General features: G+C 45.5%; 1 protein-coding gene across 1 annotated transcript in view; it reads left to right on the forward strand.

The window, feature by feature from the left end:
- LOC117365127 (dedicator of cytokinesis protein 2-like) overlaps window positions 1-15190 on the forward strand; it is a 1549644-nt gene that overhangs the window by 217195 nt on the left and 1317259 nt on the right. Inside the window, exon 11 of the mRNA XM_033955120.1 lies at window positions 6837-6912. Within this exon, the coding sequence (XP_033811011.1) occupies window positions 6837-6912 (76 nt within the window). The remainder of the gene's footprint in view (window positions 1-6836; window positions 6913-15190) is intronic.

A 15190-nucleotide genomic window follows, 5' to 3' on the forward strand; every position in this document is an offset into this window, starting at 1 on the left:
GAATCGTAAATATGGTAATGCTATAGCACACCTTCCCCTGCTTGAAGCTATGTTTAAGGTATAGCTCTGTTGAGTTTAGAAACCTGCTTATTCTTTGTTGATGCTTCATACTAGCTATTCTGTATTTGATCGTTGGTGACACAGAGTTAAACATGTATGTATAAGTATTGTTTTCTTTTTCTGTATTGTTACTCATTGATCTATAAATCCAATAATAAGATTTGAACTAAAAAAAAACAAAAACCCCAAAACCTGTCACTTCTTCCTCTATAATATTACTATAATCCAACCTCTCCCCTCTGAGCACACTATCAAAACCCTTATCCATGCTCTCATTACCTCTCACTTAGACTACTGCAACGTACTTCTCTCAGGTCTCCCACACATCCATCTCTCTCCCCTTCAATCTGTTCAAAATGCTGCTGCACGGCTCATATTCTGTAAGAGCTACCATGCTCACATTACCCCCTTTCCTCATGTCACTTCACTGGCTCCTCATCCGCTTCCGAATCCAGTTCAAACTCCTCTTTCTGACTTACAAGTCCATTTTTTCTGTAGCCCCTCAATATCTCTCCTCACTTATCTCCCCCTATGCTCCATCCTATGAACTCCATTCATCGGGTAAGTCCCTCTTATCTCTACCCTTCTCTTCCACCACCAACTCCAGATTCCGTCCCTTCTTTCTTGCCGTGCTGTAAGCCTAGAAGAAACTGCCAGAGTCAATAAGTCATGCCTTGTCTCTAGCAGTATTCAAACCTAAGCTAAAAGCTCATTTTTAAAAATCTTCTTTCAACTCTTAACTCCCAATTACTGACAGATACTTATACCCATTGTATTATTCCTTCTAACAGAAACTCCCCAATCTGAAATGTCCTGTCTGTCTGCCCAAATTAGATTGTAAGCTCTTTTGAGCAGGGACTGTCTATTGATTGTTAAATGTACAGCGCTGTGTACATCTTTCAGCGCTATAGAAATGATAAATAGTGGTAGTAGTAATAGTAGTAGTTTGATTTATTACTCTAAAGAATGGGTTAAAAGGTTTTTTTTAGAAATTACATGCTTAAGTGCAATGAGAATTTTATAAACTGCATGCTGAATCAAGCTGCTGAAGGGTAGTCAGGTAAGATTTGACTCTCTGCAGATGATAACAAAATCTGCAATAGAGTAGACATCCCTGATGGTATGAATAACATGAGGAAGGACCTAGCGAAGCTTGAAGAATGGATTGAAATTTTGCAGCTAAGATTTAATGCTTAGAAATACAAAGTCATGCATTTGGCTGCAAAGACCTGAAGGAATGGTACAGTTTAGGGGTGAAGAACTTTTGTGCATGAAAGAGGAGCGGGACTTGGGTGTGATAGCATGTGATGATCTTAAGGTGGCCAAACAGGTTGAAAAGGCGACGGCGAAAGCTAGAATAATGCTTGGGTGCATAGGGAGAGGTAAGGCCAGTAGGAAAAAGGAGGAATTGATGCCCCTGTATAAGACTCTGGTAAGACCTCATTTAGAATATTGTGTACAATTATGGAGACTGCAACTTCAAAACACCCTCCAGGGATCAAGACAAAGTTAGACAAGTTCCTGTGGAACTAGAAACATACGCAGGTAGGGCTGATCTCGGTTAGGGTGCTGGTCTTTAACCTGGGGGCCACCGCGGGAGCTGACTTCTGGGCACGATGGACAACTGGTCTGACCCAGTAGTGGCAATTCTTATGTTCTTAAAAAGATATAAACAGGGTAGAGTCGGTCCAGAGGAAGGTGACTAAAATGGTCTTAGTTTCCTTCCAATACACATGCATACAAACATCATTGTGACATAGCATAAAGAATATTTAACACATAATATAAGAACTTTGTCGTCCCCTTTTAAAAATCTATCTAGAGGGATGGCATACTTGTGATGTATATGTGTGGAAGAATGGTTGTTATGAAATAGAGTGCTCACTAACTTTTAAGGAATTCTAACTCCCAGCATGGGTTGACATGTCATGCTGGAGGCAATCTAAGTAAGTTACTTCTGATCAAGTTCTAATGTTTTAGTCAGAACATCTAGTTATTTCACTGTTAAGCTTCCCTTTTTTCAATATCAGGATCAGCTTAGATGACTTTTATTCTTTGTCCATCTGCCATATGGGCAAAATAAGTCTCTGAAGTATAGGCAAAGTATCACCAAATTTGGCATACTATAAGAAAATTAGAATATCGTGAGCAAAAATGTGAAAAACCAGAAATAAAGATTAGCATTTTTGGAGAACAAAATCTCACCCCCTCCAAACAAAACAAAACAAAACAACCCACCTGAATTGCTTTACATGGGGGAAGCTACTGTGTGCCCTGGATCGGTAGCATGGAATGTTGCTACTTTTAGGGGGGTTTGCCAGGTACTAGTGACCTGGATTGGTCACCATAAGGACGGGCTTCTGGACTAGATGGACCATTGGTCTGATGTCTTATGTTGAACTTGTATGCTAATTATCCAGACAACTTAGGATAGAGAAAATTGCTGTCCTGAGTTCTCCAGACGGTGATATCTATTCAGATATTGGCGTTGAATATTGCCATTACCTGGATAACTCTAGCAGTCTGTGACATATCAGGTTAGAGCAGCTGCCCCACCTCCCTGAAGCTGTGAGCTCAATTCCCAAGGCAGCTCCCTATGACTCTAGGCAAAATAAGTACCTGTATAAAATATGTAAACCACTTTGATTGTAACTACACAGAAAAAGTGGTATATCAAGTCCCAGGAATTCTCGTGAGAAGGGATTGACTACCCACACGTTCAAGAATAGAGTGTTTCTCTACTAGAAAAAAAAGATTATCGAGGTAAGAACCTAATCTTTCCATCAATCTCATTCTTTATTTTCTTATGCTGGCTCCTCTCTGCAATGATTCATTTAGAGGGAAATATAATCCAGCTGGAGCTTAGGAGGAACAGTATCAGATGGCTGTAGGATGTGGGAAGGGGCAGGGGGCATGACGTCTTAAGGTTGGCTACCATGGACCCCGCTCTGTTGACTTTAACAATAGTGAAGGCTCTGAAAAGCAGGGAAAACTTTTCTTGTTGGCTTCTGCTATATGCTTTTAGAAAAGATTTAATCATTAAAATCTCCATTTCCCCAGGTATTTTAGTCATATTCTGAGCCCCCCAGGACAGAAAGAGAGAAATGCTTCAGTACCTGAATGTAAACCACTTAGGCTATAAACAAACTATAAAACTAAAATAAATAAATAAAATCCCCTTATCCCTATCCTATTGCTCCACAGACAGATGAGTTTCAGAACGTCTATAATTATATAGTGAAGTCGCCCTATCCTTTTATCATTTTTGTCGCCTTTCTTTGTACCTTTTCTAACTCCATTATATCTTTTTGGAGATGCGGCGACCAGAACTGCACACAGTGTTCAAGGTGCGGCTGTACCATAGAGCGATACAAGGGCATTATCTTTTCGTCTTTTGTTTCTTTTCCTTTCTTGATCATTCTTAACATTCTATTTGCTTTCCTAGCCGCTGCCGCCGCTGCCACAGCTCATTGAGCTGAGAGATTCAATATATCCCCAACGATGACACCTAGATCCTTTTCCTAGGCAGTAACTCCTAATCATATACAATTACAGACATTCCTAATTATAACTCTTAATTATAGACATTCTGAAACTCATCTGTCTGTGGAGCAAAAGGATAGGGATATGGGGATTTTATTTATTTATTTATTTATTTTTAGATCGTTTATAGCATATATATATATATATATCAGTGGTCTCAAACTCGTGGCCCAGGGGCCACATGCGGCCCGCCAGATCCTATTTTGAGGCCCTCGGTATGTTTATCATAATCTCAAAAGTAAAATAAAACAGTTTCTTGATCATATAAATTACAATATTATTGTTAGCCAAAAGGAAAGATGTATAAACTATAAAGAGTTTTACCACATGCAAAATTGTCATTTCCTTAATAAGACATTAACTATTTTTTTGCAGCCCTCCAAGTACCTACAAATCCAAAATGTGGCCCTGCAAAGGGTTTGAGTTTGAGACCACTGATATATATATATATATATATATATATATATATATATATATAATTATAGACATTCTGAAACTCAGCTGTCTGTGGAGCAGTAGGAAAGGACTCCATTTCACAGTCAAACTGGTCTTTTATTCACATTCACAAGATAGCTGCTCTTGTTTAGTAGAACTCAATTTATCTTTAGTCTTGTGGTGTTTTGCCTATATTTCTCTTTGAATCAGATTCTGCCTCATGCCTCAAGAAGTAATGAATCACATTGACCTGATAAATGGAACATTTTAACCTTGATGTCTCTCCCCCCCCCCCACCTACACACACACACACACACATTGGAGGACCCAATTTACTGTTGGTCACTGAGTTTCGTTAATAATTCACTGGGCAATTACTTAGTATTTTGTCCTCTCACATACAGTAATTAGGAAATCAAAATTCAATAACCACCAGCAAGGCCTATTTGCTTTCTCCTCACTCACTGATCAATAATCCCTTGCTGCAAATATTCATCAGGAAGACTAATAGCTTCTTGCTTGCCACTCACTATTGCGGTACCCGGAGCACAGGAAGAGGCTAATATTAGCATTGTGCCTCCTAGAGAGGGTGACATGTTTTCCTGAATGTCATTACCTGCCAATTTCAATGCTTATTAGCAAAATAAGGTAATCTTATACCATTACCAAGTCACCTATGTGTGAAGGCCAAGTAGGTAGCTATTTCAAGTTGGTTTGATACAGACATATAATGCTAGATTCTATAAATGGTGCCTAAAAATGAGTGCCTGGAAAATAACACTTTGCATTAGTCTATAAGCAGTGCTTAAAGTTAGGTGCAATTTAAAGAATAGTGCTGATACTGGGACTCACAACTAACTTTAGGTGTAAGTATTTACACTAACTGAAACATAGCGTAAATCATCATGCCTAAATTAGGCACAGATCTCCCCCACCCCCCTTATTCTATAGCCGTGTGCGTAAATTGCAAGAATGCTCATGATCTGCCTCTGACCCTCCCATGGTTGTACCTCCTTTTTGGAGTCACACGTAAAATTTACCTGCAAATTCTGTGCCTACATATACATGCATAAGAACATAAGAATTACCATACTGGGGTAGACCAAAGGTCCTTCAAGTCCAGTGTCCTGTTTCCAACAGGGGCCCACCCAGGTCCCAAGCACCTAGCTAGATCCCAAGTAGTAAAACAGATTTTATGCTGCTTATCCTAGGAATAAGCAGTGGATTTCCCCAAGCCACCTCAATAATGCCTATTGACTTTTAGGAAATCATCCAAATCTTTTTTTTAAACTCCACTAAGCTAACTGACTTCACCACATTCTCCAGCAACAAAATTCCAGAGTTTAATTACACATGGTGTGAAGAAATATGTTCTCCGGTTTATTTTAAACCTACTACTTAGTAGATTCATCGCATGTCCCCTAGTCTTAGCATTTATGGAAAAAGTGAACAAGCGATTCACATCTACCCTTTTCCACTCCACTCATTATTTTATAGACCTCTATCATATCAACCCTGAGCCATCTCTTCTCCAAGCTGAAGAGACCTAGCCACTTTAGCCTTTCCTCAAAGGGAAGTCATCCTGTCCTTTTATCATTTTTGTCACCTTTCTTTGTACCTTTTCTAATTCCACTATATCTTTTGGGAGATGTGGCAACCAGAACTGCACACAGTATTCAAGGTGCGGCTGTACCATAGGGCGATACAAGGGTATTATAATGTTTCCGTCTTTGTTTTCCTTTCTTAATAATTCCTAACATTCTATTTGCTTTCTTAGCCGCCTAGATCTTTTCCTGGGCAGTAACAACTAACATGGAACCAAAAAAACAAAAGGCAAAAAAATAAATAAAATAAAACTCCTGAAAACATAGTCCTTAACAAATGAGCCCCTAACAAAAGGGCCTGCCCACAATTTGGCCTCCGACAAATGAGCTTCTGACTGTTTTACCCATCATGCTGCTGCTGTTGTGAGCTGAGGTACTTGCTCAGAGGCAGTCTTAGGCACACTGGAAGAGCAGAGAGACAGATACTGTGTTGGGAGGAGGGGGTGTGGTAGAACAGATGAGCAGAGATGCTTGATCCACAGATGGAGAGAGGGAATTGGAGGACCCAGAGAGTGGGAGGAAGGGAAGAGAGAGGGGAGAAACAGGGTTATTTTGTTGTTAGAGACAGGGACACAGGGCAGTGCCATACAACTTATTTTGAAGAATTGGAATAACTGGGATAGGTTAAATTACACTTTCTGGTGGGAATCCCTTTGCTATACTTTTAAAATGGAACGTCTGATGGCTATACAGCAGGGAAGGTACAGGAAATTTATGGATGTTTGGGAGCCGTTGACTAAATTTTGTAAGGAATGATAACTGACTTTATTTTACTGACCTTTAAACATACACATCCAGGATGGGAGGGAGGGGGAGGGGTTTGTACTGGAATTGTTTTGGGGAATTTTTAGATAGTTTTTTGTGGGTGTTTATTTTCTTGATTAATAGGTGGGAGGGTGGGGGAAAATAATTGCTTATTACTATCTGTAAGTTTATTGTGCTTTTCTTGTAATATTATATGTACATGAATTATTTGTATGCACAATTGTAGTTGGAAAATTTAATAAAGATTATTAAAAAAAAAAAAAAAAAAAAGATTACACAGACAACAGAGTTTAAATATCAGGTCAAAGATTTATTTAAGAATCTAAAGACCTTTGGTTCATTGCTAATTATTGAGTGAGAAAATGTCCATTCTACATTCTGCTGCACAGTGTGTCAACTATGTCTTTTTTCCATTTCTTTTCTTTGCAGTTATGGACATCACAGATATCATCAAGGGGAAGGCAGAGAGTGACGAGGACAAGCAGTTCTTTATCCCTGTCCACCAGTGAGTAATGCAATACTATAGGTGTGGCAGTCTGAGCATTCCCCGCATAAAGAAGGTTGGCAAGAGACTGTAGCCACCTTATCCTTCTTGCTTGCCTCATAGATTTGATCCTCGAAGCCGAGGAATGCTCGTGGAGATATGCTGCATATTTGATTTGTTAGCATAGCTTTAAAAATGTAGTTCACACTAAATCAATTAAACATATGGTAACATAGGAATTAACGGAAGACACAACAGTAGAGATGACTAAGAAATGGTTGCATAAAACAATTTTCTTAAATCTCGTACCGTCTCATGGCTCGTGTTGTGGCTTAACTGCCTACGTCAGGAGTCTGAGGGGACTTTAAAACAGTGAATCAAATGTCAGCGCAATGCAAACAAATTGTAACCTTCGATTTTCAAAGCGTCTCCACAGCAAATGAGTTTGTGATACAGAAACACAAACAGCTTTATGCTATGACGCCTGGCGTTATACGAACATTCAAATAGATAGATGATCATCTCTTAGGGCTCCTTTTATTAGCGTTTTTAGCGCATGCACAAGATTAGCTAGCCAAAAAATTGCTGCCTGCTTAAAAGGAGGCGGTAGTGGCTAGAACGCGTGGCATTTTGGCGCATGCTATTCCAAACATTAAGGCCCTAACGCACCTTTGTAAAAGGAGAGTCATCTACAATGTTGCTTGCTTCTGTTATTGTTGATTGTAGACCTATGAATTAACCCATATGTGGAAGCGTATTTTTAGAAAGGAAGTACAAATTGGACTTGAAATGGTAGGGTCTGTTCTAAAATACAGTAGTACCTTCGATTATGAGAATAATCCGTTCCAGGAGCATGCTCGTCATCCAAAATGCTCGTATATCAAAGCAAGTTTCCCCATAGGAAGTAAGGGAAACTTGCTTTGTTATCCCAGGACAAGCAGGCATGATATTCTCACATGTGGGTGACGTCATCTACGGAGCCCCAGCGCGGACAGCTTTTCAAGCAAACTTGATTGAAGTTTCAAGTTTGCTATGCTGCACCACGCATGTGCATGCCTTCTTGCCCACTAGAGGGCGCATCCCCACCTCGTGGTCCTCAGTTCAGTTCAGTTTTTTCCGCGGAGCCAGAAGCCCTGTGGAAATTGTGCTCTCTCTTTTTTGCCTTCTGACACCGCGTCTGAGTCGTTTTTCTCGGTCGCTGTGCTTGCTTTATTTTTTTTTCTTCGTTAGTGTGTTCGATTATCGTCAAAAAAAAAAAATAAAGTTTTTTCGATCGGCTCCGGGGGCTCCCGGTAGCCGCGGCCGTGGGACCTCATTGCGTTCCCGGCCGTTTTTCTTTAGATTTCATGTCCCATCCCTTGACGGGCTTTAAAAAGTGCACCTGGTGCGATCGGCTACTTTCTCTCACCGATCCCCACCGGTGGTGCTTACTTTGCCTTGGTCCCGAGCACCCCACCGATTCCTGTTCTGGGTGCTCGACTTTTCAGCCAAGAGCTCTCCGCCGCCGTCATGCCAGAATGGCGGAGCTCTTTGCTGTCGACCCCGCGGCGCAGGCCTCGACGTCGGCCTCGGCCTCGGCCCCGGCCTTGACCTCGGCCTCGACTCCCTCGACCTCGCCGAGACATCCTGCTTCATCGAAGCCTGCGTCCTCGACTTCGAAGTCGACGGGGGGGGTAAGTCCTCGCTTCCTTCCTCAGTTCCACCTTCGAAGAAGCCATCCTCGGGATCCTCAACGGGGGCGGGTGGGTCGTCTTCGGCCCTGCCCCGAGCGTCGAAGTCGGGTGCCCCGCGGGAATACTCGAGACCGAGGTCGCCCTCGAGGGAGCACCCGACGGCCCCGGATCTACCGGCCATGATGGGGGTTCCAGTCTTTCAGGACTTGCTCCGTGCCCTCATTGCCTCGGAGCTGTCCGGCGCCCTCGCGCATTTGCAGCCGGCTTCGGCTTCGAGTGCCCCGGCTTCGGTGGCCTCGGTCTCGGTGCCCTCGACTTCGGCCCCCGGGGTGGCTCCAGCCTCGACCCCAACCTTGCCCTCGACCTCGGTCGACCAGCCGGAGCGGAGTGTGCGGCCTCGGGATAAGGTGCGGAGAGTTCGGAGGATCTCTTCCACTTCTTCCTCATCGAGGTCCTCCTGGGGCTCCTCGCTCTCGGGTCGGCCTCGGGCGAAGCGCCGGCCGAGGAAGCCCAAGCGCCCTCGGGGGTCTCCTCGGAGGCGCGGTCGCTTCTCACCGACCGGGGCTGAGACACTGCATGTCTCGGAGCTCCGCCTCGATAATCCGAGGTTGTTCCGTTCCTCCGAGGGAGGGTTATCGAGGGACTCCTCGCCGAAGCGGAAGGGGCAGGCCTCAGTGCCTCGTACCCCGGGGACTTCCCACAGGGGTTCCTCGGGGCATAGGCAGTCCCCGACCCCGTCGAGGTCGCTTGGCACAGCCTCGTGGGGCTCGGGGTCTGGTAGGGAACCTCGGTATTCCCGCGAGGCTTCCCCTTCCTTTTTGGCGACGCGTGCCTCTCGATCTCCCTCCCCGCCGTCCAAACCCTCCTCCTTTTCGAGATTTGTGCTTGATATGGGGAGGGCCTTGGACCTGGATCTGGTGTCCGGTTCCCAATATACAAAGGAGTTTTTGGAGGAGCAGGATTTACCTTCTCCCCCGAGGGAGACTCCTCGTCTGCCTCTTAATAAAGTCCTCCATCAGACCTTCCTGAGAAACTTGGACTCCCCTCTTACAGTCACAGCGGTTCCATCTAAAATGGAGTCGAAGTACCGTACCATCCCATGCAAGGGCTTCGAGAAAGCGCAACTGTCTCACCAGTCGTTGCTGGTGGAGTCGGCGTTGAAGAAGTCTCAACCTTCTAGGGTCTCCGCTGCGGTCCCTCCCGGGCGGGAAGGGCAGACCCTGGACAAGTTTGGTCGTCGCCTCTATTCCAATTCCATGATGGCGGCCAGGGTCCTAAATTATGCTTTCACTTTTTCATCTTATCTAAGGTAGATGGTGAAGGCGTTACCCCGTTATCATGGGGTCATGCCGGATTCCCATAAGGGGGACTTTGGAAAATTTATGACCGACTTGTCACAACTGCGTCTATACCTTTTTCATGCAAGGTAAGGAAGAGACAGACGCCAAGGGAACAAACCCACACATACAATCAAGGTGAGGTAGAGCGGAGACAGCACACACAAAAGACACAGCAAGGCAAGCAACATAAGGAAGCAGCAGGCAAGGAACACAAGCACACACGAGGGAAGCAAGAAATGGAAGCCCAAGGAAGTCAGAAGGTGAGCTTTCCGGTCTTCTGTATCGGCTGCAATATGTATGACTACCTCCCTTCGGGGATCCAGGCATACATTTGCAATCGATGCATGGAGATGGATAGCTTGAAATGTCAGGTAAGACTATTGGAAGGAACAGTGATGGAACTCGAAGACAGAATCCGAGCACAGGAGAAGATTCTAGTGGAGTACAGCCCAAACGACGAGGTCAAGGAACTAGAAATGTTCATAGAGGAAGCTCATCAGCACCACGTAGAGATCCCAGGGCTGGAAAACTGTACTCAAGAAACCCATGTGAGGAGAGAAGACACCCATGCAAACACAGAAGAAACCGAAGACGAGGTAGGAGACAACCGCACACCAGGAGGAATAGTGAGAGCACAGGAAGACATCCCCCCACCCAAAGAACAGGAAACAATTTCAAGAGTATCATTGGAGGAAGAAGACTGGCCCTACTCCAAGGACGTGGACCTACGCCCCCCAAGGAACTCCCGAATAAAGAAGATGGGGATCATCGTAGGCGACTCCATTATACGACATGTGGACAGCCACACCGCAGGAGGAAGAGAGGACAGAGTCGTCACCTGTCTGCCTGGAGCAAGAGTGAAGGATGTGACCAACAGGATCTCCAGGATCATAGATGGCGCAGGGGGAGAGGACACCGCTGTGCTTATCCACGTGGGAACAAATGATGTGAGCGGGCGGAAGTATGACAGGGAAGAGCTGAAGGGCCAGCTCCGCTCACTCGGAAGACAACTGAAGATCAGGGAGGTGAGGGTGGCCTTCTCTGAGATCCTCCCAGTACCAAGAGCGGATGGAAAGAGACAAGGGGAATTGCAAGTAATCAACGCCTGGATGAGACGATGGTGCGAAGAAGAAGGCTTCGACTTCGTGCGCAACTGGACGGCGTTCTGGGGAAAAAGCAAGTACTACAGAAGGGACGGACTACACCTCAACAAGAAAGGAGCACGAGTTTTGGCAGGCAACATGAAGAAGGCAATCGAGAAGGCTTTAAACTGAAAGATAGGGGAAAGCCGACAGTCGACCACCGGTCGATGGCACGGATAGCAGGATGCCCCGACGAAGAAGCCAAGGACTACTACTCCTACACAAGAGAAGACGACCCCACAGCCAATAAGGGAGAAAAAGCAGGAAGGGACAACTCATACACAGGAGAGGACGACCACACAGCAAACAAGGGTGATAACACAGGAGCAGTAAAGGATACCGTATTTGAAACTATAGGGACGGCCAAGAGTAGAAGGTCCAAAAAGGTAACACAAAGGGAATTTAGATGTATGTATACGAATGCTAGAAGTCTAGGTAACAAAATGGGGGAACTAGAGACAATAGCGAGACATGACATATTGGATATCATTGGCATAACAGAAACATGGTGGAATGAAGAAAACAAATGGGACACAGTACTACAGGGATACAAACTGTATAGAAGAGATCGAGTAGGGCAGAAAGGTGGAGGTATTGCTCTATATGTTAAGGAGGGAATAGATTCTGTTGAAATGGTTACAACAGAAATGAAAGAGAAGCTTGAGTCACTCTGGATCAAAATTCCTGGTCAATATGGTGCAGATACGAAAATTGGCCTTTACTATCGTCCCCCAGGACAGGCGGAGGAAACTGACTCAGAAATGATGGAGGAAATCAAACAAGAATGCAAGACGGGCAATGTAATTATATTGGGAGACTTCAATTTCCCAGGGATAGACTGGAAACTAGCAACCTCCAACTGCGGCAAGGAGGCCAAGTTCCTGGAGGTGCTAGGGGATTGCTTCCTGGAACAAATGGTAAAAGAGCCGACAAGAGGCAACGCCACCTTGGACTTGGTCCTAAATGGCCTCACGGGACCGATAACAGAAGTGGAAGTCGTGGTTCCACTGGGAACGAGTGATCACAATGTAATCAACTTTAAACTTGACATCGGGAAAGGGAAACATGCCAAAACCTTAACCACCACCTTAAACTTTAAAAAGGGTAAATACGATCGCATGAGGGCCATGGTAGAAAAACGACTAGAGAAGATGGTGGACAAACTTGAAACGGTAGATCAGGCATGGTCCCTACTGAAAAATACTATCACAGAAGCACAAGATCTCTACATTCCGAGGATTTCCAAAGATCGGAGAACAAAGAGCAAAAGAGAACCGGCATGGCTTACCATACAGGTGAAGGAAGCCATAAAAGAAAAGATGGACTCTTTCAAAAAATGGAAATGCATAAAGACAACCGAAGCCTGGAACAAACATAAAGATGATCAGAAGAAATGTCACAAGGTGGTGAGGGATGCCAAACAGGATTATGAGGAAAAAATAGCCCAGGAGGCCAAAAACTTCAAGCCCTTCTTTAGATACGTGAAAGGGAAAAAACCTGCAAAAGAGGCAGTGGGACCCCTGGACGACCAGGGAAGAAAAGGGTACATCAAGGAAGATAAACAAATCGCAGACAAACTAAATTCCTTCTTTGCGTCTGTCTTTACGAAGGAAGACACCTCAACAATACCTGAAGCAGAGAAAGTGTTTCCAGGAGAAATAGAGGACAGCCTCACCACAGTTGAAGTGGACTTAGACCAGATATACTATCAGATCGACAAACTTAAAAGTGACAAATCCCCTGGACCGGATGGAATTCACCCGAGAGTCTTAAAGGAATTGAAGGTTGAAATCGGAGAGTTATTGCACAAACTTGCAAACCTGACAATCAGAACTGGACAGATACCGGACGACTGGAGGATAGCGAACGTCACCCCAATTTTCAAAAAAGGATCGAGAGGGGAACCGGGCAACTATAGGCCTGTGAGTCTTACGTCGGTCCCCGGCAAGATGGTTGAAGCACTGATCAAGGATAGCATAGTCCGGCACTTGGACGCACACGACTTGATGAAACCCAGTCAACATGGATTCAGGAAAGGGAAATCATGTTTGACGAATTTACTCCAATTTTTTGAGACCGTAAACGAGCAAATTGATAGTGGGAAGCCTGTGGACATAATATACTTGGACTTCCAGAAAGCGTTCGACAAAGTTCCACACGAAAGACTTCTCAGGAAACTACAAAGCCATGGCATAGAGGGAGATATACAAAGATGGATAGGCAAATGGCTGGAAAACCGAAAGCAGAGAGTGGGCATAAATGGGAAGTTCTCCGACTGGGAGAAAGTGACTAGTGGTGTACCCCAGGGCTCGGTACTTGGGCCGATCCTTTTTAATATTTATATCAATGACCTGGAGGAAGGAACATCCAGTGAGATCATCAAGTTTGCAGACGATACAAAACTATGCCAGGCAATCAGATCGCAGGAGGATAGAGAGAAACTCCAGAGCGACTTGTGTCGGTTAGAAACATGGGTGGAGAAATGGCAGATGAAGTTCAATGTGGAGAAATGCAAGGTAATGCATTTAGGCAATAAAAATAAGGAATACGAGTATACAATGTCAGGTGCAACTCTGGGGAAGAGTGAACAAGAAAGGGACCTGGGTGTACTGATAGATAGGACCCTGAAGCCGTCGGCACAATGCGCGGCAGCGGCAAAGAAGGCAAATAGAATGTTGGGCATGATAAAGAAAGGAATCTCGAGTAGATCGGAGAAAGTTATAATGCCGCTTTATAGGGCAATGGTCAGACCACACTTGGAATACTGCGTCCAACATTGGTCTCCCTACCTAAAGAAGGATATAAAACTGCTGGAGAGGGTGCAGAGACGAGCAACAAAACTGGTGAAGGGTATGGAGAGACTGGAATATGAGGATAGACTTATAACACTAGGATTGTTCTCCCTTGAGAAAAGGAGAATGCATGGGGATATGATCGAGACCTTCAAAATACTGAAAGGAATCGACAAAATAGAGCAGAGAAGATTATTTACACTGTCCAATTTGACACGGACTAGAGGACATGTAATGAAGCTAAGGGGGGACAGGTTCAGGACTAATGTCAGGAGGTTCTGCTTCACTCAGAGAGTGGTTGACGCCTGGAATGCCCTCCCAGAGGAGATTATTGCGGAATCGACCGTCCTAGGCTTCAAGAGCAAACTAGATGCATATCTCCTTAAGAGAGGCATATAAAGATATGGTGGACTATAAATTACGCCAGGTGTACACCTGGCGGGGCCTCCGCGTGTGCGGATCGCCAGACTTGATGGACCGAAGGTCTGATCCGGAGATGGCAGTTCTTATGTTCTTATGTTCTTATGCGGTTTACGACGCGTTTGAGTTGGCCTCCAGAGTCTCCGCCTTTGCAGTAGCCATGCGCCGTCTGGCATGGCTAAGAACGGTTGATATGGACCCGAACTTGCAGGAGCGCCTGGCCAACCTGCCATGTGTTGGATCGGAATTGTTCGATAAGTCCTTGGAGGCGGCGACCAAACGCCTGTCCGAACATGAACGTTCCATCGCCTCCTTGGTCCGTCCTAAGCCACGGGTACCGCCACAGAAGCCATTTAGACCTCCACCGCGGCGATACCATCAGAAGTCGACGCCGGCATTCTCTAGGCCTCCACCCCGGCGCCCTGCACAGCAGGGCAGAGGGGGCCAACCTAAACCTCAGGCGCAAGGGGCGTCTAAGCCGGCGCCGTCTTTTTGACGTGATGAGCGGATGGGGGCGGGCCCCCTCCGCACTCTCGCCGGACCCCCTGCCCATCGGGGGCCGGCTGCGGGCCTTTCATTCGGCCTGGGCTATGATCACGTCAGACTTTTGGGTGCTCCGTCTCATCTCCGAGGGTTACTCGCTGAACTTCTCGGCCTTGCCACCGGAACAACCGCCAGGGGCCTCTCTTTCCAGTCGAGCCCAGCTTCCTCTTCTCCTCTTGGAGGCCAGGGCCTTGTTGAACCTTCGGGCAGTGGAGCTGGTCCCCCCAAGTCAACGGGGGCGGGGGTTTTACTCCCGTTACTTTTTGGTCCCAAAGAAGACCGGGGACTTACGTCCCATTTTGGACCTCCGGAAGCTCAACAAGTTCCTGGTCCGAGAGAAGTTCCGTATGTTGTCGCTTCCGGTTCTCTACCCTCTGTTGCAAGAGGGG

The sequence above is a fragment of the Geotrypetes seraphini genome, chromosome 1, assembly GCF_902459505.1.
Source record: "Geotrypetes seraphini chromosome 1, aGeoSer1.1, whole genome shotgun sequence".
NCBI lineage: Eukaryota > Metazoa > Chordata > Amphibia > Gymnophiona > Dermophiidae > Geotrypetes > Geotrypetes seraphini.